The sequence below is a fragment of the Fusarium oxysporum genome, chromosome 12, assembly GCF_000149955.1.
Source record: "Fusarium oxysporum f. sp. lycopersici 4287 chromosome 12, whole genome shotgun sequence".
In the NCBI taxonomy this organism is placed as follows: Eukaryota; Fungi; Ascomycota; class Sordariomycetes; order Hypocreales; family Nectriaceae; genus Fusarium; species Fusarium oxysporum.
The window spans coordinates 266,735-285,930 of NC_030997.1; the positions used below are offsets into that span (position 1 = coordinate 266,735).

Here is a 19,196-nt window from a genome sequence, read left to right on the forward strand (position 1 = left end):
TTCAGGCAGTTGAAAAATTCTTCCGGAGCAGGATATGCAGTTTTGTTATGAACTGCCATAGCCGACAATCTGACCGCATATTCTTTTTTGAGTTAGACCTAAGAGATGTAAATAGCTCTGTTGTTGGCGTCGAGATTCTGGTGTAACCGACGTTGAACCGAAACCCAGCGACGACGGAATACGCTAGCTAAGGTAGTCTTACACTTGGCGGCCGGCATGACTCATCAGACGAACTACTTCTCTACAGTCTTGAATTCATTCTTCAACAGTTAAATCTCTGACCTACAAAAAATATCTGACGAAACTGAATCTCCCCAGAAATTGAGATCATGGAACCACCTGTTGATATAAAGGATCGCCTTCGGGCATCATACAATGCGATTGCACCCGCATACAACGCTTGGACAGCGCGCCACAACGAACTTCGCCTGACCTACCTCGATAAACTTCTCAATTCCTGTCCAGAATTAGCATCAGCTAGCGATACGATGAAGAAGCAAGTCCTCGAGCTGGGATGCGGTTCTGGAAGCCCCTTTATCTCAACTTTGCTCGCTCGTGCACCGTCTGTCCATGTACACGCCAACGACCTCTCCGACGTTCAACTAGATCTCGCTCGACAAAACCTGGCTGGGTACCAAGATCGTGTTGAGTTTTACCCTGGAGACATGATGAAACTAGACTTTGCACCTGGTTCCCTTACGGCAATCGTGGCGCTGTACAGCATTATACATTTACCACAAGAAGAACAGAGAGAGATGATAAAGCGGATTGGCAGATGGCTAGCCCCAGGTGGTGTCTTTTTATCAACATTTGGTACTGATGAGGCGTCAGTCATTATTGACGAGAAATGGATTCAAGAAAAAGGGTGGATGTTTTGGAGCGGACTTGGGAAGGAGGCACTTTTAAAGGCGTTAACTCAGGAAGCTGGATTGGAAGTTCAACATGCGGTTTTAGAAGAAGATGCAGATGACAGATTCATGTGGACTATCTCAAAGAAAGTTAACGCATAGTATTTTATTGAAAAGACGGAGCTTGTATAATAAGCCCGCAGATGAGCTTGCTGGATCTCTCTAGCCTACATCCATGTCGCTGCATCCGGAGCCTTAGTACTGCGACTCTTCATAGATTCTGATTCTGTCGTGCCATCTATCGTGCTATCGCTTTCTCGTGTATTTCTAGCCGACGTTGTTCAGCTTTGATTCTTTCGCCCTCCTTCCCTGTTGTGGCGTTTAGGTTTTGAAGCTGTGATATGCGGACTTGCATCATCTGAATCATCTTTCTCGAAAACTCGGTTTCATCACTGTGGAAGAAGGTCGAAAGATTCGCCTTCTCCACAGCATCGCGCATTTCTTTAAGACTCAGGTACACCTCATAACTATCCTCCCCACACACCTTGAGGGGTAGTGCAACGTGAAGCCTTTCGTCGTTGTCCAAAAACTCCACTTCGTACTTCGCCATGTGCTTCTGGATCTAGACCTCCAATACGGTCTTTGCGACTGCAGGCATACGGACATCCCTCTTTCTGGCGTAATAGAAATGCCGATTGTTTCATACAACTGCATTTGTTCTGGAGATAGTTGGGATGGTTCTTGAGAAGTTGGAGTTGCCATGATGAACTTGTTAAAGGTGGAGATGGCTCGTTAGCATATGGTGGGGGTGGTTGGACAAGATCGAAAGATTCCATTGTGTTTTTGATTAAGTGTATTGTTTGAAGTTGTCTGTGAGGTAATCTGATGGGTTGGCCGAGAGAGCACGCTGAACGCTTCTTTTATAGAATGATGCCCATGGAAAGATAGGCTGTGAAGAGGACACCATTCCAGAAAATACCAAGAGTGATGATTCTACAAGTCATGGGGGCCTGGCTCACACTCGGAACCATCAGTGACTCTGCAGAAGCTGTAAAACTCAGAGTGGAAACGGTTCATACTGAACAAGACTACTCAGTGCAAATTGCCACATTCACAGATTGAAAGGGCTAGGTAGAGATTTCAGTCAAAGAGGAGACCTCAATGCCTTCCATTCAATTGCGTATCATTATAGATGCATACTTTACGACCCTGGAAGATATCACCCCTGGTTTACGACAGCTTACCCAACATTTAGGCCTCTTCCATTTGAGTTCGATTGCTTGAGTTATAGTATCCCATGTAAACATTGCGACTCCTAACAATATCTGGTTCTCTGCCTTGACACTGAGCGCTTAGCAATCACTGGTTTGATCATCATCTTAAAATCCATTGCCATTTTTCTGGCCACCCAGGGGCTGTTTGCCAAGGCGAGAAATCATGTTGAAGAGGGCTATTGATCCGCTTGATAGTTAAGTAGCTATGCTGAATTTTGATCATGGAACCCCCTCTGGTCAGATCCCTCGTATCTTTCCCCCTGTATCTTCATCTCTGAACTTAAGCCTCCTGCTCTTGATAGTGCTCTTCCACCGACTTTGAAAAGTGTTCATCCCTTTCTCCGTGCCTCGCCTCATCCTTTACCCAATATCCAGGCATGTGCTTTGTCATTGCTGCTTCAAGCTCTCTTCTAATTGCTCTCTGAGCGTTAACGCCCTTGTGATAATAATCGTCTTTGGGCAATATAATATGAAGAGTCTCCTTCACGTTGTCGAAATCAACCTCATATTTACCGGCATACTTCGAAGTAAAGCGACACAATGATGGTAAATAGCCGTTCTTCATTTTAGCATAGTAATAATGTCTGAAGTCTTCGTTCCACCACTCAGACCATTCCCGAAGTTTCTTGGCCGTCGTTGCACCCATGATATTGGCAGTCGTTCGTTGTCGTTGTGTTGGTGTGATGTGGTTTGTTGATTGAGCTGAAGTCCAATATCTAGGTCACTGTCTTATAACATCCAATAGGTGCCTGAATGTTCTCTGTGATACAGACTTGGAGTCGATTTTAAGACCGTGATGCTTCCGCCAGTAGGCATGCGAAGCATCACATACATACAGGAGCTATCATCACTGCTGTCAATCTCCAGACCTTCAGAGGCATTATAGGTAAGGAAGGGAGACCGTTGCTAATTATATTGCTTAGCATTGTGAATCAATCGGTGATGTATAAGGAAACATGTCATTGATAAGAATTCTTCAAAGCATGTGAGAATTCCTTACATAGATATCTGCACCGGAATCTGAGCTTGAATACTTGACAAGATGGCACAGGGGCAATTCTGAGTTAGTTTACACCTTACAGGAAATACAAATAATGAGAATTTAATTGAGTTAATTTTCAACATAGGCGAAAGACCTGCCTCAGGATCACTATTGGTGCTCCTCGGGACCAATCACAGTTACCCACCACGGTCGTGAACTGCCTATCTAGGTAGTTTCAACAAGAAAGTGGTCCTCTCCCCTGTTACCACGGCCAATTGCCAAGGTAAAACAACAAGCCAAGAGAGCATTATAGAAAATCAATTCACAAACTTTCTCTTAGAGATCCATTGTTCGGCTAACTTGCCTATTTAATGTTGTACACCCTTGGGTCGACCTTTAGCGGATCCTCGGTAAGCACCTGCGTCACGAATTCCCAGTACTTGTCTAGCCCCTCAATTGCCATCAGAGCACCAAGATCTGTAAGTGCCTTTTCTGGGATCTTGTTGCCCAATGGTACCGTTAATCGAAGCTTATCATACCAATAATGCATATGGTAGAGCTTATGCTTCACGACGAACTTGAAAAGTTTGATATCTGCCTTGGGGATGAACAGACCGACCAGTTTCTGCATTTTGCTCAAAGGCCTTTGGCGCCATATTGTGTGGGTATGCGTGGGCTTGGCGACGGAAGTTGGTTGTGACATGGTTTCTTAGCGTTACGTATGGATGTTTCGATCGGTAGGTTGAGAAGGCGATGGCGCTCAATTTATATGGCAAGATCACTGACATTGAGTGTGATGAGGATGTTCTCTGCTCAGTTGCTGAACAGTGATGTTATACAAGCAAAGCGTATCTTGTTCACGCGTCAAAGGACAACTGTGATTCTGTTCAGAGTCAATGACGAACTCAGTTTAGCGCAGAACGCTTTGATCGGCTCCGAGTCTCTTTCGCAGTTGACCATTGAGCTATCTTCAATTTTCGCAAAAATGGTTTCTTTCCTTTTTTAGTGTAGCACTATGAGTTAATGCATACGCCATATGGGGACTGAGACGATGAATGCCATGAATTAGTTACTGTTTGTGGCGCAGGAATGGTCAAGACCTCATCTTCGGTCGAAGTCTCACTGCCAAGAATTCCTCCCATAGCGTTCTTAGTCCAGCACTTGAACGTTCCACATAAACCAATGAAACCACGGGCGAACCATCCAAAACCTGTCGCAATTGATGCATAATTAATCCTCTTTCCAATTTCCCTTGTCGCCGTCAAATCTTCTCACTTCCCCAGGTCCGCCACGTCAACGTCAACGTAGTCGGAATAACAACCAGTGACAGTGAGCTTTCGTTGCCAGTACTTCTTGAGCCCCCTCCTTTTCATCGCCTTGAAGACGTCTTGAATAGTGTCCTCCACGCTATTGCTCTCCACAAAAGCTCGAGTGATTCGAAGGAACTGCTTATCCTCATCCAGAAACTTGGCTTGGTACTGTCCTTTCGACTTTTGAACAAAGCTGTCGAGCTTCTTATCTTTGGATGGACGGCTTGGATCTCGGCGAAAGAAGTTGTGCACGTACTGAATCGCCATTGTGAAACGTGAGATTGACTGGTCTTGGTACGGGACTTTTGTGATGATTGTGATGATGTAGATTAGGAGAGAATCCTGAACGTTGCGATGCACGAAGATGGAACGGGACGGTGGTGGAGAGCATGTTGTCGACAGCCGTTTGAACAATAATGCTGCGCGCTAGATATGGTGCTGTATTCATTAAAGCAAGAGGACAGTGACACTCATACTGACATTGAGATGCAGAGAGCAAGCTACTTTGACGTAGATGCTTGTTGACTGATGGGCATACGATCTTTAATCACAGAACGAAGGCGTCCAGGCAGTGTGATTGATTACCTGACGTCGGGCATCAGTGACCAACTAATTCTGCGCGAATCAATCGATAACTAATAATTCCTCAGGGCAAGGCGTTTCTGATTCCCGGAACAGAGGAAGGGACTAGAACTTCTAGCATTTGTCAATTCAGAAGCTGGATTGAGCGCTGAATTCTCATCTCTTGGCGCTCGGACTCGGAGGCATCCACTTGTTCACGAGCGAAAACCTCAGAATGGCAAGTAATTAATTAAAACGGCCAATCAGTGAAGATATGCGCCGTTCTATCTAAAATTTAACTGATAGTTACTTATTTCGCGTCCTTGATGATGAGTTCGGCAGCAATCTCAGCAATGCCATAAACCGCTGTCTGAATATGCGCCGAGATCAACAGAGGAATAACACTGGCATCAACAACACGAAGATTCTCAGTACCATAAACCTTGAGCTTGGCATCAACGACACCACCATCTGCCTTGGGGAGCATAGCGCAAGTACCGCTAGGATGGAAAATGCTCAGCGTCGTTCTCAAGACATAATCCTTGATCTGCTCATCAGTCTTGACATCCAGACCAGGTTCGTACTCATCCTCCCAGATTGAGCGCATGGGCTCGGTGTTTGCGATCTTTCGGTTGTACTTGACTGTTTGGAAGACAGCTTCGACATCGTGGGGGTTGCTGAGGTAGTTGGGGTTGATGGTGGGTTTACCAGCTGGGTCTGAGGGATTGATGTGAACGCTACCGCGGCTGAGAGGATGCATGACTACACCAATGAGAGTGACGAAGCCCTTGCCGAAGAGTGGAGACGTGGCGGCGGGATAACCTTTTACACCGGTGTAACCATCAGAGAAAATGACCTCGACCTGAGGAACAGAAGAATCTTTGAGGAAATCCAACTTCTTCTTGTCAACATTGCTAGCATCCTTACCAGCAGCGTCTTTAGCAAGTGATACCAACTTGGCATCGCTACCAAGGGCTTGCTTCCATGTTGAGAAGGTGTATGCGCTGCCGGTGTAATCGTACAGGGAGCGCTTGCCAGCATTCCAGAGAGCAAGCTGCTCAGCGGCAAAGGTAGCATTGCTTCGAAGGGCATCGAAGGAAAGAAACTCTGGCTTGAGCTGGTATGAAGTCATGACGCGGAGATGGTCCTGAAGATTCTCGCCGACGCCGGGAAGATCGATGATCTGCTTGATACCGGCGGCGGAAAGAACGGATTTACTTCCGATGCCGGATTGTTCGAGAAGACCAGGGCTCTGGATTGAACCAGCGGAGAGGATGACTTCGCGACGGGCTTTGACGTAGGTTCCGTCCTGGAGGGTAACGCCAGTAGCGATGGCCTTCTTCTTCGCAGCAGGGCCAGAGACGTTGATCTTGGCGACGATGGTATCGGCAAGAATCTCAAGGTTGGGACCCGAGATTTCCGTGTAGGCGTTGGCACTGTAAGACCGATTGTAGTTCGAGGGGTCAATGCTGCTGGGCTGGTACATAACACCAAGAGGATTGCCACCTAGCGACTCGAGATTCTTGCGAACTCCGAGCTTGTTGAGAGTTGGAATCCAAGACTCTTGATGCTTGGGGATGATGCGATTGACGACAGCCTTGACGGGACCGCTGTCGCCAACGCCCTTTGATCCGTACGTCGCAGTGTTCTTGCCGGTAAATGTCTCAGACTTCATCATCGCCTTGATCATCGTCTTCCAGTTCCAACCCGGGTTGCCGAGCGCTTGCCAGGCATCGTATTCAGCAACCGCAGCACGATCATAGGTCATGAGATTGAGAGCCGAGCTCCCTCCCAAGACCTTACCACGATTGATCGGCCAAACTCTGTTATTCGCGCCCGTTTGCGGAACAGTCGTAAAGTTCCAATCGTACTTGGTACCGAGGGTCGAGCCCTTCATACCGGGGATGTTGATCTTTGGCTCATCGTGTGCAGCGGGACCGGCTTCGATGAGGAGAATGTTGGCAGATGGGAGGCCTTCGCTGAGACGAGCAGCGACTGCGACGCCAGCTGTACCACCTCCGACGACGATCTGTAAAAAGGGTTCATGATTAGCCGAGAGATCCGAGGAATTGCTCGATTTAAGATGAATAATGCGACATGTCATTAGAGTTAAAACGTTCAATTGGCAAACTGAGACAAATGCCGTTTGGATTGGAGACAAATTGACTCAAACAGTAAACTCACATAATCATACGCATCCTTTGACGGAGCCGCTACTGCAGCTGCAGCAAGGCTAAACCACAAATGCAACTTGACAAGCATGGTTCAAAAAGTAACAGATATTGCAGTGCACGGTAATCGCCACAAAGCTGCAGAACACAGACAAAAGAAGAAAGAGAGGAACGCCCGGGAACAGAAGCCTTTATTGAGTGCCCGCTCATGCATTTGCCCCTGCAGATTAAGGTAGTATTTAACTGTAAATTCAACTGACAAGCGGAAGACTCATCCGTGACAGGGAGCGGAGCGACGCCTGTTTAGGGCGACCAAGACGTCCTTGGCGGACGATGAAACCCCGCCAATGCACAATAAGGTTTTGCTTACGGAGCAGACCAGGGGGATTTAAGGGTTCTTCGCTTACAGCGACGAATAGAATTAGAGAAAACGGGGGATATAGTGATTATAGAGACCTGAATAATGCCATGGTACGATGCGCGGGCATGCTGGAAACCGCGTATAAACCCAACGGTCAATGGGTCAGAATGACTCGAACAGTGGAATTTTCGTGATCAAAACAGTAGGTGGCAGAACCTGATGTTACCTTTAATAGAATTTAAGTTTCGGCAACAGCTACGCCGTGTGATGCATCAGATCTGGTCCCATCCCCCTGCCCGTCAAGAAATGCCGCGCAGACTGTACATAAACAAATGTCACCTACTGATTACTGCCAATTCATGCACTCCCCCTTCCCCCCTCTCTCTCTCGTTATTCTTTCGTCATATCGCTGATCATGGTATCCGTGCAACCACCGAACCCATTACCACCCGATCAAAACGTCGGTCCAATCCTCCTGGGCATCTCGGGGACGTGTCTCGCCCTGGTGATCATCACCACTAGCGTGAGGATATGGGTACGCTCAGCCCTACGATCGTCAGGTTGGGACGATTACACGATCATCATTGTTACATTGCTCGGCATCGCGCGGTTTGGCGTGCAGGTTGGGCAGGTTAGTATTGGGAATGGACGACATCGCTGGTTCATTGAACCAGAGGATTACGTGCAGAATAATAAACTCGGTTGGGTAGCGCAGATTTTGCTTTTTGCGAGTATTTGTTTACTCAAGATTTCGATCCTGTTGCTTTTGTTGAGGATTAAGGATTCGAGGAGGGTGAGGTACGCGGCTTGGGGGATCATGGCGGGATTGGTTGTTACGAATTTTGGATGCATCATTATTTTGCTTTCTGAGTGCAGACCTGTCAGTGCGTATTGGACTGGCGTTGGGGAGTGTTGGAACCCGCGAATTCGAATTTACTATATTTACGCTACGATTGGTATGTATTTCTGGAATGCGAGTGATCCAGGTCGAGATTGGCTAACAAAACCCGCCAGCATTCTCCATTCTCACAGATTTGATATGTTCTCTCCTACCAGTCCTTGTGATATGGAACACCAGCCTTCCATTGAAGACAAAGATCTCAGTCTGGGCTTTGATGAGCTTGGGACTAGTGTAAGTTGGCCGATCGATCGTCTTCCTCATCACAATCTGGTGACTAACGTTCAATAGTGCCACCGGTTTCGGAATCGCCCGTGCAGCATCACTGGGCGTCGTGACATCAGATCTAAGCTGTAAGTCAAGTCCAAACCCAACCTCAAACCCTATCCTAACACTTCTAGGGGTCTACGCCATAACAGCAATCTGGTCAAACCTCGAACTCTACCTCGGCATCGTCGGCGCAAACCTCGCCCTCAGCCGCTCAATATTCGCATACTTCTTCCGCGAAGGCGGAACCACCAAGGGATCTTCATACGGCGGTATGCCGAGGTCAACATCAGCGTCGAGAAATCTTAGAGTTCCGAACTCAAGTGGCTTTCGATCGGGGCAAAGTCGTCTTCAGTCGAGGGATCAGGATAGTGAGATTTCGCTGGTGCAGACGACGACGAAGAAACAGCCGAGTACGTGGTATACGGAGGAGGGAGCAAGTGATGAGAATTTGAATACGGGGAAGGGGAGTCGAAGTGATGGATGAGGTTTTGGTTGCAGAGAAAAGTTTATGGAATTAATTGGGATTCAATTAAATGACCGTTTATGACTGAGTATTGTTGAAGCTAGAGTGAGGATCTTACTCATTGGACGGACCAACTCCGCATAATCGAGTTAAGACTATGGACAAGACCGCAATCATTGACGGTCAAGGACAATTAACAGCGACAACATCCATCATCACGACGCGGTTCCAATGCATCAGACTCGTATTGACCAAACTCCGCAACCTGTGATCCGTGCTCGATAAACTAGTGGGGTTGGGCGACAACTTATACGTGGAGCTACTGCACCAGTCACGAGGTTTCGTTAAGTCCGAAGCTAAGTCCGATAGGTAAACCTGGACCTGCATGAACGAATCCAATGCCCGCCAGGAGTTTAGAGGAACGAGACGTTAAACTCTATACCGTCCATTAGTCTCGGTAGAGATTCATATGCGGAGTCCGCATTAGTGGTTCAGGACGTGAGCGACATCCGATGCAAATGATGTATTGAAATGAGATCGTGTAGATGAAAGAACATGTAAGAGCTTCGAGTAAAACATATAAATGTAGCTAATCGTATGGTCTTAAAAACAAAAATCTGATCGAATAACAACAACATCAACAACAATTAATTCCAGCAATCATAAACATCAAAATGGCATCCATCTCAGCTACCGAGTTGCCCAAGCAGCTATTTATCAACAACGCATTCGTCGACTCCAAGTCTAACAAGACGTAAGTTGTCAAATACCTTCCACCCCAAGAGGATAACTGATTTGATTCATAGAGTATTCTTCAGAATACTGGACAGGGCTGTATAGTCTGTAGTTGTGTTTATGTCCAGGAGGGTCTCTATGATGAGTTCATTGCGGCTTATCGAGATGCGATGGAGGCTCGCGCAAAGGAGTTTGGTGACGTGAATGATCCAAAGACGCGATTTGGTCCGCTTGTGGATAAGTTGCAGTACGATCATGAATGGTTGGAATCAACTGTATTAGCCGCCTGTTTCTCAACACGCCTTTTGGTGGATATAAAGAGTCTGGCATGGGACGGGAATGCGGTCTTCTGGGGTTGACTTCTTGAATGGAGACGAAGACTGTTATGATCAACATGACTTAAGAGGGAGGCCATATTTCCTTGATAGGTATAGGTCGAATTGTCTGTTCATTCGAATCGTATTTGTATCCAACTTTGTAAATTCTATAACATGGTTTTCATCACCCATAACTCGTCAGACTCGCTGCCCGGATATTCCCCGAAGTTGGTCGCGCATCATATCCATGTGTCTAACTACTTTAGGTGATGAACCTGAATCCATTCAGAACCGCCCTTTGAGAATCCTTATCCAGCCTGTTCACATTCTCCTCATTAGTCTCATCGACAGTTGCACTCAGCTCATCAAAAGCTTTGTTAGCCCGCTTAAGCGAATACCTCAACCCCATGATACAAGCAAAACCCAGCCCTTGAAAAGCCAAGATACAGGCCCAAGATACACGAAAGTCGGGACCGTATTGGTCAAGCCAGAAGTAGTTTGCGAAGAGCGAGGCGCTATTTGCTAGCGTGTTCGCGATGCCAATTGAAGCTGCACGCTTAACTCGTGGTTGAACAATGGTTGAAGACAGCCAGGGATATGTCGTGGAGTAGATACCAAATGTTCCAGAGCTGACGAGAAAGGTCAATGCGTAACGTGGCCATTTCTGGTCTGTTATGGCGACGAGTGCGATGGTAGCGGCGATGGCTGTAAGGCCAGAGATAGCAGCGTGGGGAGATCGCTTCTGTCGACGATCGGCATCCCATGCGAAGCTGAGAGCCCAGATGAAAGAGAAGAGGTACGGTGGTGCAGTAAGAAGAAGCACTATGGTGTTGTTTTTGAAGCCAAGCTGTTGAATCAGCGTAGGGAAGAAATGAGAGAAGGAAATGGATGCAGTTGTGGACATTTGAAGACAAGAGAACAACCAGACTCTGTAGTCGCGAACAGCCGAGAGAATAGCTTGCTTCATAGTGATCTCCTCTTCACCAAGGATCTCTTCACTTCCAGCATCAACAGCTAGTCGGCCCTGCGCGACAACTCTTTCTTCCTCAGTCAACCAGCTAGTCGTGCCAGGGTAATCAGGAAGAAGGAAGAATGCGACGACTCCAATGACGATAGTAGCAAGACCTTCAAGAATGAAGAGCCATCGCCATGCGGCAAGGTGTCCAACGCCAGCCATGCCTGAGAGAATACCCGCAGAGATCAAACCGGCGAAGCAATTGGACAAGAGAAGACCGCAGACAAGCAAAGCCATTCGAATACCGAGTTCCTTTTTGGTGTACCATGTGCTCAGGTAGTATATAGCTCCAGGGAAGAATGGTGCTTCGACGATACCGAGGACGAAACGGACTATCAGAAGACCTGCTGGGCTAGAGGTCGCAGATGTGCAGGCACTGACACAAGCCCAGAGAATAATACAGCCAGGCTATACAAGTTAGTCGCATCCCCAAACTCACAAGGAAATACATACCAGGAAAATATGAGGCTGCATCTTTGTCATAATCAACGTAGATGGAAGCTGCATCATGATGTAACCAGCAGAAAAGATAGAAATGGCCGTCTGGTACGTCGCGCCCTTGACATGGGTGTCGTCCTGAAGTCCATAGAGACGAGCTTGGGTAATGGAGTTTCGATCGAGGTAGTTGAAGAGGTAGATCGTGACGACCAGGGGAAGAAGCCGAAGATCAATCTTGCGCACGAGTTGAGCTTCTGTTTCTTTGGAGAATTCGGGGGTGTAGGAGCGGTAGGTATCCAAGAGGGTGAGTTGTTTGGTGGGGACATTCTCGACTTCTTCACCAGTGGATTTGAAGACGGTAACGTCACCTACTTTAGATTTAGTGCTGTCCATCTTATAAGCGACTCAGTGTATGAAAGAAGGAATCGATTCGAATTAATTTTTTTGGTGATGCTTATGGCAACTGAGGATCTCGCTCTTTATACAGCAAAATTCCCCAACTTGACTTCCCCGACTCAAGACCTTCGGACCCATCCCGACCCCAGATTCTCCCCACACTCACTAGCGTCTACCCCCATGTGCCGAATATCCGTTCGGGGTTGGAAACAAGCATTCGCTCCCACTGCTCCTCCGTAAGCCAGTCCCTCAAATGTCGAAGCTCCTGGTCTGTGTCTACTTCAAGAGGAGGCGTCGGGGTAAGTCCTCGGACAGCAGCGTTGCAGTGCGGCCAGTCGCTTCCCCAGAGGATTGAGTCAGGAGCCACGTTTGCGACGGCTTTTATTATGTGCTCCATTTGAGAGATCTGGTTGCTTCTCCGGTGCAGGGCGCCGAGTTTGATGTACATGTTGGGAGAGGAGAGGAGGTGAAGAAGAGAGGTGAATTTGGGGGTGCTGATGTCAGATGGCGTTGCGGAACCGTTATGATCTGCGATGATGGGGATGTCTTTGAGGTCTGGATGAGAAGAGATGGTATCTGCAATTGCGGACCATGTCGCGAGCGGTAATTGTGCCGAGATACTCCAGTTGTATTTACGCAGAGGGCAACGAGAAGCAACGTCCAGGAATTGCTGAATCACCCACGATATATCATCTCCTGAACCGCCATATGAGCCGTGAATTCTAACAGATCGAACCCCTGCGTTATGCAGCTTCTCAAACTCGGGTTCTGTCAGGCTCTTCAAACCTGGATTTCCAGGATCCCAAAAGATAGTCCCGCGGACATGCTTATCGGGATACAGGTCCCGATATTGCTGCAAGTGTTCCAATAAGCCTATATACCCATCTTCAATGGTCGCTTGTACAAGCATCACATTATCAGCTTTTGAGTTATGGATGAGGTCTTTCAGTACTGCTGGCTGCGGGGTATAAGCGCGCGTTGCTTTAAAAGGGTAACGCTTCGGGTCGAAGCAGTGCATATGTGAATTCCATGTCGCAGGCGGTAAAATTGGTACAGGCATGTTGATTGCATATGTTGTCGGTATTCGTGTGTCTAAGACCTTTTGCTGGAGTGAGCATGGTTTTTGAGCTACACTGCAGATCTGGAGGGTGTCCGACAGAATCGGTGTGCATCCGGCGCTAGCTCAGGGCTATCGGACAACCACCGTTTAACGTTTAACATCAAAACACGCCTTCCAAGGGCCATTGACCCCGTTAGATTGCATAAAGCTTGCTTGCACTAGTTGCTGGTGACTGGTTACTACTTCTTGACTTTAGAGGGCGCAAGAGTTCATCTTGAGCATGGACTGTGATAAGCCAGCTTGTAGGATTATAATTGCCAAGATCCTTTATGAAAGCTCGATTAGTCCAAGGACTAGTAGATGAATGTCCGAGTATGACAAATGGTTTTAAGAGGTCGCGAAACGTTCAAGTTAGCAAAAGCGCATTGGGCTCAAAGAATCTGAGTGTCTTGTTATTTAAATACGTTTGCTAGAATAAAAGATATTTCCGTGCAGCCATTTAGTTGATAACCTTAGTTATCTCTTGAAAAAATAATCCTCAAGAAGATTTTGCGGGTATTGATATCGCAGCCTCAAGAGTTGCTTCAAAGGTCAAGCTGAGGTTCTCCTTACCCTATAGCGGTAATTCAAAATCATCCCAGACACGTCGTCGCAACCAGTCTCGTGACTATGATCAAAGTCCTCGCCCAGCTACAGAACCTTCATTGTGGTAACGATAGCCAAGGCGTTTCCAAGAAGGTCTTCATCCATGCTTCATCCGTTGGATATGCCAACTACATGGCGTCCATGCGGCTCAAGAAGATTGAACTAAAGGTCAAGGAGGCTAAGAAGAGAAGGGTCTTACAGATGAGAAAGCTGATACGAGTTTCCCTTCGGAAATTAGCAAGCCTGCTACAGCGACGTACCGTACTTCTGAGTAGGACGAGATGGTCCATTTGCCAACTAGTAAGCCCTTGCCCTCTTTGGATTCACGGGCACTGACTCTGAACAGCTTGAAAGATGCGCTTTGATGAGTACGGTGTCTCAAATTACAGCGCCAATAATTAGGAGGCTCTCGGTGTCTTCAAGGTAGCCAATGACATCCAGCCATTTTATCAGCCAAATGGACCCAGTCACATCGGCGGCTAATTCGCTACGTCTGTTTGTGTGTGCCATGAAAGCTGGAAGGAGAAGGGCAAGAAGGACGAACATCAGGAGAATGAAGAACCTGGGGTTCATGAAGGTTCTTGTGGTGTGTGGACATACTCATGTACCTCAGCCTGTTACTTCAGGGTGCGATATTAGTTGAGTAATGTGCCGAAGATGGCTAATAATGACACGTTCTGTTTCAGAATTCAGAGGGCCGTGATAGTAATAAACCGCTTACAATCAAGAGTCGATGGCGACGACGTAAGCAAGGAGCCTTGGCGAGCGCATCGACGAACGTTGAGTCGAGCGAGATTCTGGATCATCGCGAAAGCTTGGACTTGCAAGCTGCTCGCGCGCATGCGACCATCCATCCAAGATCGGCCATGCTATTACACGAACAGGTTTCTTCGGACCCAGAGGGGTTTCGGATATCGGCACGGGCCGTCGTTGCCGATCCCCACAGCGGCTGAGAGGCGAAATACTAGGTTTCGGATTATACCCAATGACGAGAAATAGGCATTGCGACCTCTCGAGTGTGAACATTAATAGCTCGCCGATAGTCTAATTTTTTTAGTAGCAGGCCTACTCACCACTGTGCTTAGGCATAAACTGTAGGACTTTCGGAACTCAGGACGACGATCCTCGCAGGTCAGAAAGTGAGTTTGAATAAAGAGGGCATGGTTCATTGTTCAAAGCACTTGATTTAAGTTTGAGTTCGTATAGCATGACGCGGCAGCGGGCCGAAATATGGGGATAGGCCTGCATCGTAAAGCAGCGAATCGGTAGTTGTAAGTCCAGCTGGTATACACTGCGTGATGTCAGGGTATATAAGATCACCTTTTATCCTCCGTTGATCATGTTCATTGCTCAATCTCAATTTCCTCAGCTACATCATCATAACACCATCTGAACATCTCTCTAGTTCTTTGAACCCCAATTTCCAGACGAGGTAAGACCTTATGGCCATTACATGCGTTTCCCGACTTACTAACCCAAAGGAGGCATCATGAGATTCACCACCTCGATCACGTACATTATGTTGTCCGCAACAGTCGCTCTGGCTGTTCCGTCGGAGAAGAGGAATGTCGAGGCCGATGAGCTCATTGTGAGGGGTCTTGAATTACGCGGCACTTGCTGCACATGCCCTAATGGACAGGCTGGGTGCGGTGGATATTGTTACAGCAACTGCCCTCAGTGTATCTGGAATAAGTGTTAGATGGTTCAGCTACTAGCTACAGATGACACAGATAGGGAGTGAACTGCTAGATCTTTGTAGTTTAAATTGTCTCTCCATATCAACAAAACGTGACCTCTAAGGCTCTGTCAGCGTCTATGTAACCGCGAAATGGTCACACAGGAAAAGGACATTCTATGATTCCCAATCTTCTTAAACCAACCATCTTAGGAAGCTATAATACTCTTCCCTCCATCTGCAGTAATACGATTACGAATTATCGCTTTGATGATTCCATCACCAAGAAAAACCGGTTGCCAATCGCCGCCCTTCTGTGCAACAGAAGCCCCTGCGTGAGTCTTAGGTATAGCATCGACTATAGCGCTTGGAGCAAATACAAATGCCTCACCAGTGCGGAGTTGCACAATGTTGGAGAAAATCTCAGAAGCTGGAATGGTCCAATATTGTTTAGAACCCTGCTCGCTTTCATTTGGTGTTTCCAGCCCTTTGGCGCCTGACTCGTCATTATCAGAAACCCCCGCAAGATGGCGCCGGAGAACTTGAAGCCAGACCGGCGATGTGAAACGATGCACAATTGTGATGGAGCAGAGATCCAATAGGTTCGGAGATACCGTAGGCTCCTGTGTAGATATAATGATTCTCGTACCGTTGTGGCGTTGGAGGCGGATTGCAGACAAGAGGGACTCTGTGAAAACGCTGCTTTCGTTGGTATTGTTCATGTACTTGTGTGACTCATCCAGTGCCACTACTCGTCCCAAGTCTGTTTTCTGCTCGAGGAAGAGACTGAGACATATATCGAATAAAGAGCATGCTTGTTCTGCGGTTACGCATGGGCAAGATAGGTCGACGATGGTGAGCTGGCCACTCTAAGATACAAGAGGTTAGTTCTGAACCAAACAAGAATAAAAGATTGCGATTTCACATACAACAGGTGTCCAGTCAACTTTGCCTCGGTTCTTTGGCGCTGCTTTTCCCTCCCCTTTCTTACCTTTTGGTCCTTCCGCAGGAGCGTCCTGCTTCACCATAAAGCTCTCCAGTGTTTCCAGTCGTTGGTGAAGAGGAGCAGATTGCTGTTTAGTGAGATTCGCAGCTTTCATGGCATTCTTAAACTCTTGGTAGTTGAAGCCCCCTCCTCGCTGTTGCTGCTTGATTCTCAGTTCTCGCAAAATGCGCATAACGGTGTGAAGGTACAGTGGCATTTTTTCGCCTTGGCCCGGGCTTGCTACCATCAGGTTCAACATGCGTTTTGTGTTTAGGTCATCTTGACTGAAGCGAAGCTCTTGAACCGTGACGTTGGGGAGACAGGCGTAGATATTCTTGGGGAGAGTTAGTGGTCTTTTTTTGTACCACAGAAGCAGAAGTTACCTTGATAGTCGCCGTATTTGTTGGAGGGCAGAGTACTCTAACAGATACTTTCTTGTTAGAGGACAGACACGCTGCTTCGCATGGGATACCACCTGAATCCGATACGAAGGAATCATAATGAAAGACCAGCCCTGCCAGCGATCGAGTCAGGGCATTCGCAACGGATCTCACGAGACAATTCTCCAGTAGCGTTGCCAATGTATGGCTCTTTCCAGAACCTTGACTCCCACAGATAAAGACGCTAGAAGGAGCCGCGACGTTGTAGAACAACCTAGAAGACTCGTTTAGCGCTGAACCATTGGAGATGTCGCAGGCCAGCAGTCCATATTGGGGTGCTTTCTTTTTGGGGGCGTGTTGTTTGAGGTATTTGCCGACTTGGTCTGTGAATATTGGCGTTGAGATGACGTCGTGGACCTCGGAATGTTCTGGGGGATAAAACAATTTCATTTGAGCTTGCAGGTCTTGGACGTGAAAAATAGCCATTTTGATATGCTAAGAATGATAATGTTATAGATCAGGTAAAGATGAAGCTCCTCGTGTGTAACGAAAGGATTTGGTAGATATGAGTTGGTAGGCCTCCCGGGATACCACAGTGGTAGGCCTCCTGCGTCAGGTTATGAGCATTGGAATGAATAACAGTACAAGCAGTCAACATCACGAACGGGGTAAAAATCATCCCTTGTGCCATTAAGTTATAATGCAATCTAAGCCACTAGCTATATATCCATAACCATCATCACTATCGCAAACCTGAGTTATGCCTAAAAACCGGCCTCATTTCTGTGAGCTCCACCCCATCATCTTTATCGATACTGCTTGTCTCCTGCTCAATCGACGTTGTGATTATGACTTTGCTACTAGATGCAGAAGAGGCAACGGCTGCATTTGAGTGCACCCGCGTTGATACTCTGGTATCGATGTTTCTGGCTGAAACAGTCTCTGTGACATCCTTATCGCTGGACGGGAATATGAGCTCGCGCCATCGACTCAGAGAAGATTCATTGACACCATAGATTATGGCGTCGACGAGACCTTGTGACACAATGCAGGCCTGCTCACGTCAGTACTGTCAGAAAGTACTGGTGAAATTACTAACCTTGTCGATCGTCTGCAATGCAAATGGAGCTGGAGTATGCTTGATGGTCTGATATATCCGAATGGCCGTAGGCAGTGTCCAGACCAGCATATACACAACGGGATACATAATCATTAATCGTGCAATCTACCTCTTTGTTAGCACTCCGCTGTGCACTGTCAGCAATTGAAGTAACAAACCCTTTGCAGTCTTCGACGACCAGCGGCATCTGACTCGTGATACCGCCAGACATCATGATTCGACCGCGTAATAGTCCGTTCTCTAGAGGGTTCTGATGTTGAGTTTGAGTTTCCAAGTGAGATGAAACTCTTATGCGATTTTCGGAGAATGAAGTACAGACGAGCGTACATGGAGAGGATGGTGATGATGATGACCCATCGCGGAACGAAGTTGGCGAGGAGGCGGACTTCATCGGAAGTGAACCAGCACCCTAATAAAGTCAGTACAACCCCATTTCAGTGTTCAATGACGTACAAGCTCCAATATCACCATATCCTGCCAGTTTCAGTCCAATTCCAGCCCAAAGAAGGCTAAGTACCCAAGGAAGACACGAAAGGAAGATGCGTTGATCTTGGACCCAGGATGATAAGGATTTGTAACCTGCCAAAATGACGTAGGTGCACATTGCAATAGTTAAGACCCAGTAATCTGTCTGTATGACAAATACTTGGGTCATGAAACCATTGAAACTGCAGAATGTTTGATGTTCTGGAGCACCGATCTCCTTGCCGTTGATGTTCATAGCAGTCGATGAGAGAAAGTTGAGAGCCATCAGAAAGTCGCTAGCTGCGAGCCCACTGAAGCTTATCAGTACATATCAAGTCGAAGTGGGAGTGCTAGAGGTACGAACAGAATGAGCTGATGGCGGAATGATCGGAGACTTTTGAAGACCTGTGGATTGTAAGCTATTTTGTCATGGAGGAAAGACGTGGGATACTACAAAGAAGCTAACGATAATCCATCCGGCTCCAAGAATGGAAAGAATGGACACGACCAGGATAACAATACTTTGCAGGACCATCTCCGATCGATCAGCGGGAGCGGCCAGGGCCTCACGATGATAGATATGCATTGGCGACTCCATTGTCGATGATCAATCGCCTAGCGAGGCGCTACGACTGGGGAAATCAGATGGCGCAATAAACTTCGGGCTTGACAGGATGGTCGCAGAGTAAGTTTACAATTACAGGAGCGTGAAACGCTGATCTTAAGGTCATTGCTACTGCGGGTACCATTTCCGTTATCATCCCAACTCAGCTGTTAAGTCCAGATATACCCGATGCATAGACGAGGTGGCTAACTTAATAAGGAGT

General features: G+C 47.3%; 12 protein-coding genes across 12 annotated transcripts; 4 read left to right on the forward strand and 8 right to left on the reverse strand.

Moving 5' to 3' along the window:
* The first annotated feature begins 114 nt into the window (after nucleotides 1–114).
* On the forward strand, nucleotides 115–1,148 carry FOXG_21095 (uncharacterized protein). Its single transcript, XM_018401439.1, has one exon. The coding sequence runs from the start codon at nucleotides 330–332 to the stop codon at nucleotides 1,008–1,010; it is 681 nt and encodes a 226-aa protein (XP_018252319.1). The 5' UTR covers nucleotides 115–329; the 3' UTR covers nucleotides 1,011–1,148.
* On the reverse strand, nucleotides 1,147–1,458 carry FOXG_21096 (uncharacterized protein; the record flags this gene model as incomplete). The annotated part of the gene is made up of 1 exon (XM_018401440.1): nucleotides 1,147–1,458. One exon carries the CDS (start codon nucleotides 1,456–1,458, stop codon nucleotides 1,147–1,149), a length of 312 nt encoding a protein of 103 aa, XP_018252320.1.
* A 944-nt stretch (nucleotides 1,459–2,402) lies between these two features.
* On the reverse strand, nucleotides 2,403–2,768 carry FOXG_13161 (uncharacterized protein; the record flags this gene model as incomplete). Its single annotated transcript, XM_018393114.1, has 1 exon — nucleotides 2,403–2,768. One exon carries the CDS (start codon nucleotides 2,766–2,768, stop codon nucleotides 2,403–2,405), a length of 366 nt encoding a protein of 121 aa, XP_018252321.1.
* Nucleotides 2,769–3,468: 700 nt separating this feature from the next.
* On the reverse strand, nucleotides 3,469–3,807 carry FOXG_13162 (uncharacterized protein; the record flags this gene model as incomplete). The annotated part of the gene is made up of 1 exon (XM_018393115.1): nucleotides 3,469–3,807. One exon carries the CDS (start codon nucleotides 3,805–3,807, stop codon nucleotides 3,469–3,471), a length of 339 nt encoding a protein of 112 aa, XP_018252322.1.
* A 568-nt stretch (nucleotides 3,808–4,375) lies between these two features.
* FOXG_13163 (uncharacterized protein) lies at nucleotides 4,376–4,681 on the reverse strand (the record flags this gene model as incomplete). Its single annotated transcript, XM_018393116.1, has 1 exon — nucleotides 4,376–4,681. The coding sequence occupies one exon, from the start codon at nucleotides 4,679–4,681 to the stop codon at nucleotides 4,376–4,378; it is 306 nt and encodes a 101-aa protein (XP_018252323.1).
* Nucleotides 4,682–5,196: 515 nt separating this feature from the next.
* On the reverse strand, nucleotides 5,197–7,346 carry FOXG_13164 (uncharacterized protein). The gene is made up of 2 exons (XM_018393117.1): nucleotides 7,160–7,346; nucleotides 5,197–7,004 (listed from the first exon to the last, which is right to left on the reverse strand). Exons 1-2 carry the CDS (start codon nucleotides 7,235–7,237, stop codon nucleotides 5,286–5,288), a joined length of 1,797 nt encoding a protein of 598 aa, XP_018252324.1. The 5' UTR covers nucleotides 7,238–7,346; the 3' UTR covers nucleotides 5,197–5,285.
* A 417-nt stretch (nucleotides 7,347–7,763) lies between these two features.
* FOXG_13165 (uncharacterized protein) lies at nucleotides 7,764–9,299 on the forward strand. Its single transcript, XM_018393118.1, has 4 exons — nucleotides 7,764–8,463; nucleotides 8,522–8,639; nucleotides 8,697–8,758; nucleotides 8,807–9,299. Exons 1-4 carry the CDS (start codon nucleotides 7,923–7,925, stop codon nucleotides 9,157–9,159), a joined length of 1,074 nt encoding a protein of 357 aa, XP_018252325.1. The 5' UTR covers nucleotides 7,764–7,922; the 3' UTR covers nucleotides 9,160–9,299.
* Nucleotides 9,300–9,812: 513 nt separating this feature from the next.
* Nucleotides 9,813–9,978, forward strand: FOXG_21097 (uncharacterized protein; the record flags this gene model as incomplete). The annotated part of the gene is made up of 2 exons (XM_018401441.1): nucleotides 9,813–9,892; nucleotides 9,945–9,978. 2 exons carry the CDS (start codon nucleotides 9,813–9,815, stop codon nucleotides 9,976–9,978), a joined length of 114 nt encoding a protein of 37 aa, XP_018252326.1.
* Nucleotides 9,979–10,452: 474 nt separating this feature from the next.
* On the reverse strand, nucleotides 10,453–13,099 carry FOXG_21098 (uncharacterized protein; the record flags this gene model as incomplete). The annotated part of the gene is made up of 3 exons (XM_018401442.1): nucleotides 10,453–11,613; nucleotides 11,659–12,028; nucleotides 12,216–13,099. 3 exons carry the CDS (start codon nucleotides 13,097–13,099, stop codon nucleotides 10,453–10,455), a joined length of 2,415 nt encoding a protein of 804 aa, XP_018252327.1.
* A 669-nt stretch (nucleotides 13,100–13,768) lies between these two features.
* FOXG_13168 (uncharacterized protein) lies at nucleotides 13,769–14,146 on the forward strand (the record flags this gene model as incomplete). Its single annotated transcript, XM_018393119.1, has 2 exons — nucleotides 13,769–14,044; nucleotides 14,099–14,146. 2 exons carry the CDS (start codon nucleotides 13,769–13,771, stop codon nucleotides 14,144–14,146), a joined length of 324 nt encoding a protein of 107 aa, XP_018252328.1.
* A 1,482-nt stretch (nucleotides 14,147–15,628) lies between these two features.
* Nucleotides 15,629–17,286, reverse strand: FOXG_13169 (uncharacterized protein; the record flags this gene model as incomplete). Its single annotated transcript, XM_018393120.1, has 3 exons — nucleotides 16,788–17,286; nucleotides 16,349–16,738; nucleotides 15,629–16,288 (listed from the first exon to the last, which is right to left on the reverse strand). The coding sequence occupies exons 1-3, from the start codon at nucleotides 17,268–17,270 to the stop codon at nucleotides 15,629–15,631; spliced, it is 1,533 nt and encodes a 510-aa protein (XP_018252329.1). The 5' UTR covers nucleotides 17,271–17,286.
* A 158-nt stretch (nucleotides 17,287–17,444) lies between these two features.
* FOXG_13170 (uncharacterized protein) lies at nucleotides 17,445–19,047 on the reverse strand. Its single transcript, XM_018393121.1, has 5 exons — nucleotides 18,734–19,047; nucleotides 18,358–18,680; nucleotides 18,063–18,313; nucleotides 17,884–18,009; nucleotides 17,445–17,838 (listed from the first exon to the last, which is right to left on the reverse strand). The coding sequence occupies exons 2-5, from the start codon at nucleotides 18,653–18,655 to the stop codon at nucleotides 17,527–17,529; spliced, it is 987 nt and encodes a 328-aa protein (XP_018252330.1). The 5' UTR covers nucleotides 18,656–18,680; nucleotides 18,734–19,047; the 3' UTR covers nucleotides 17,445–17,526.
* Between the last annotated feature and the right edge of the window lie 149 nt (nucleotides 19,048–19,196).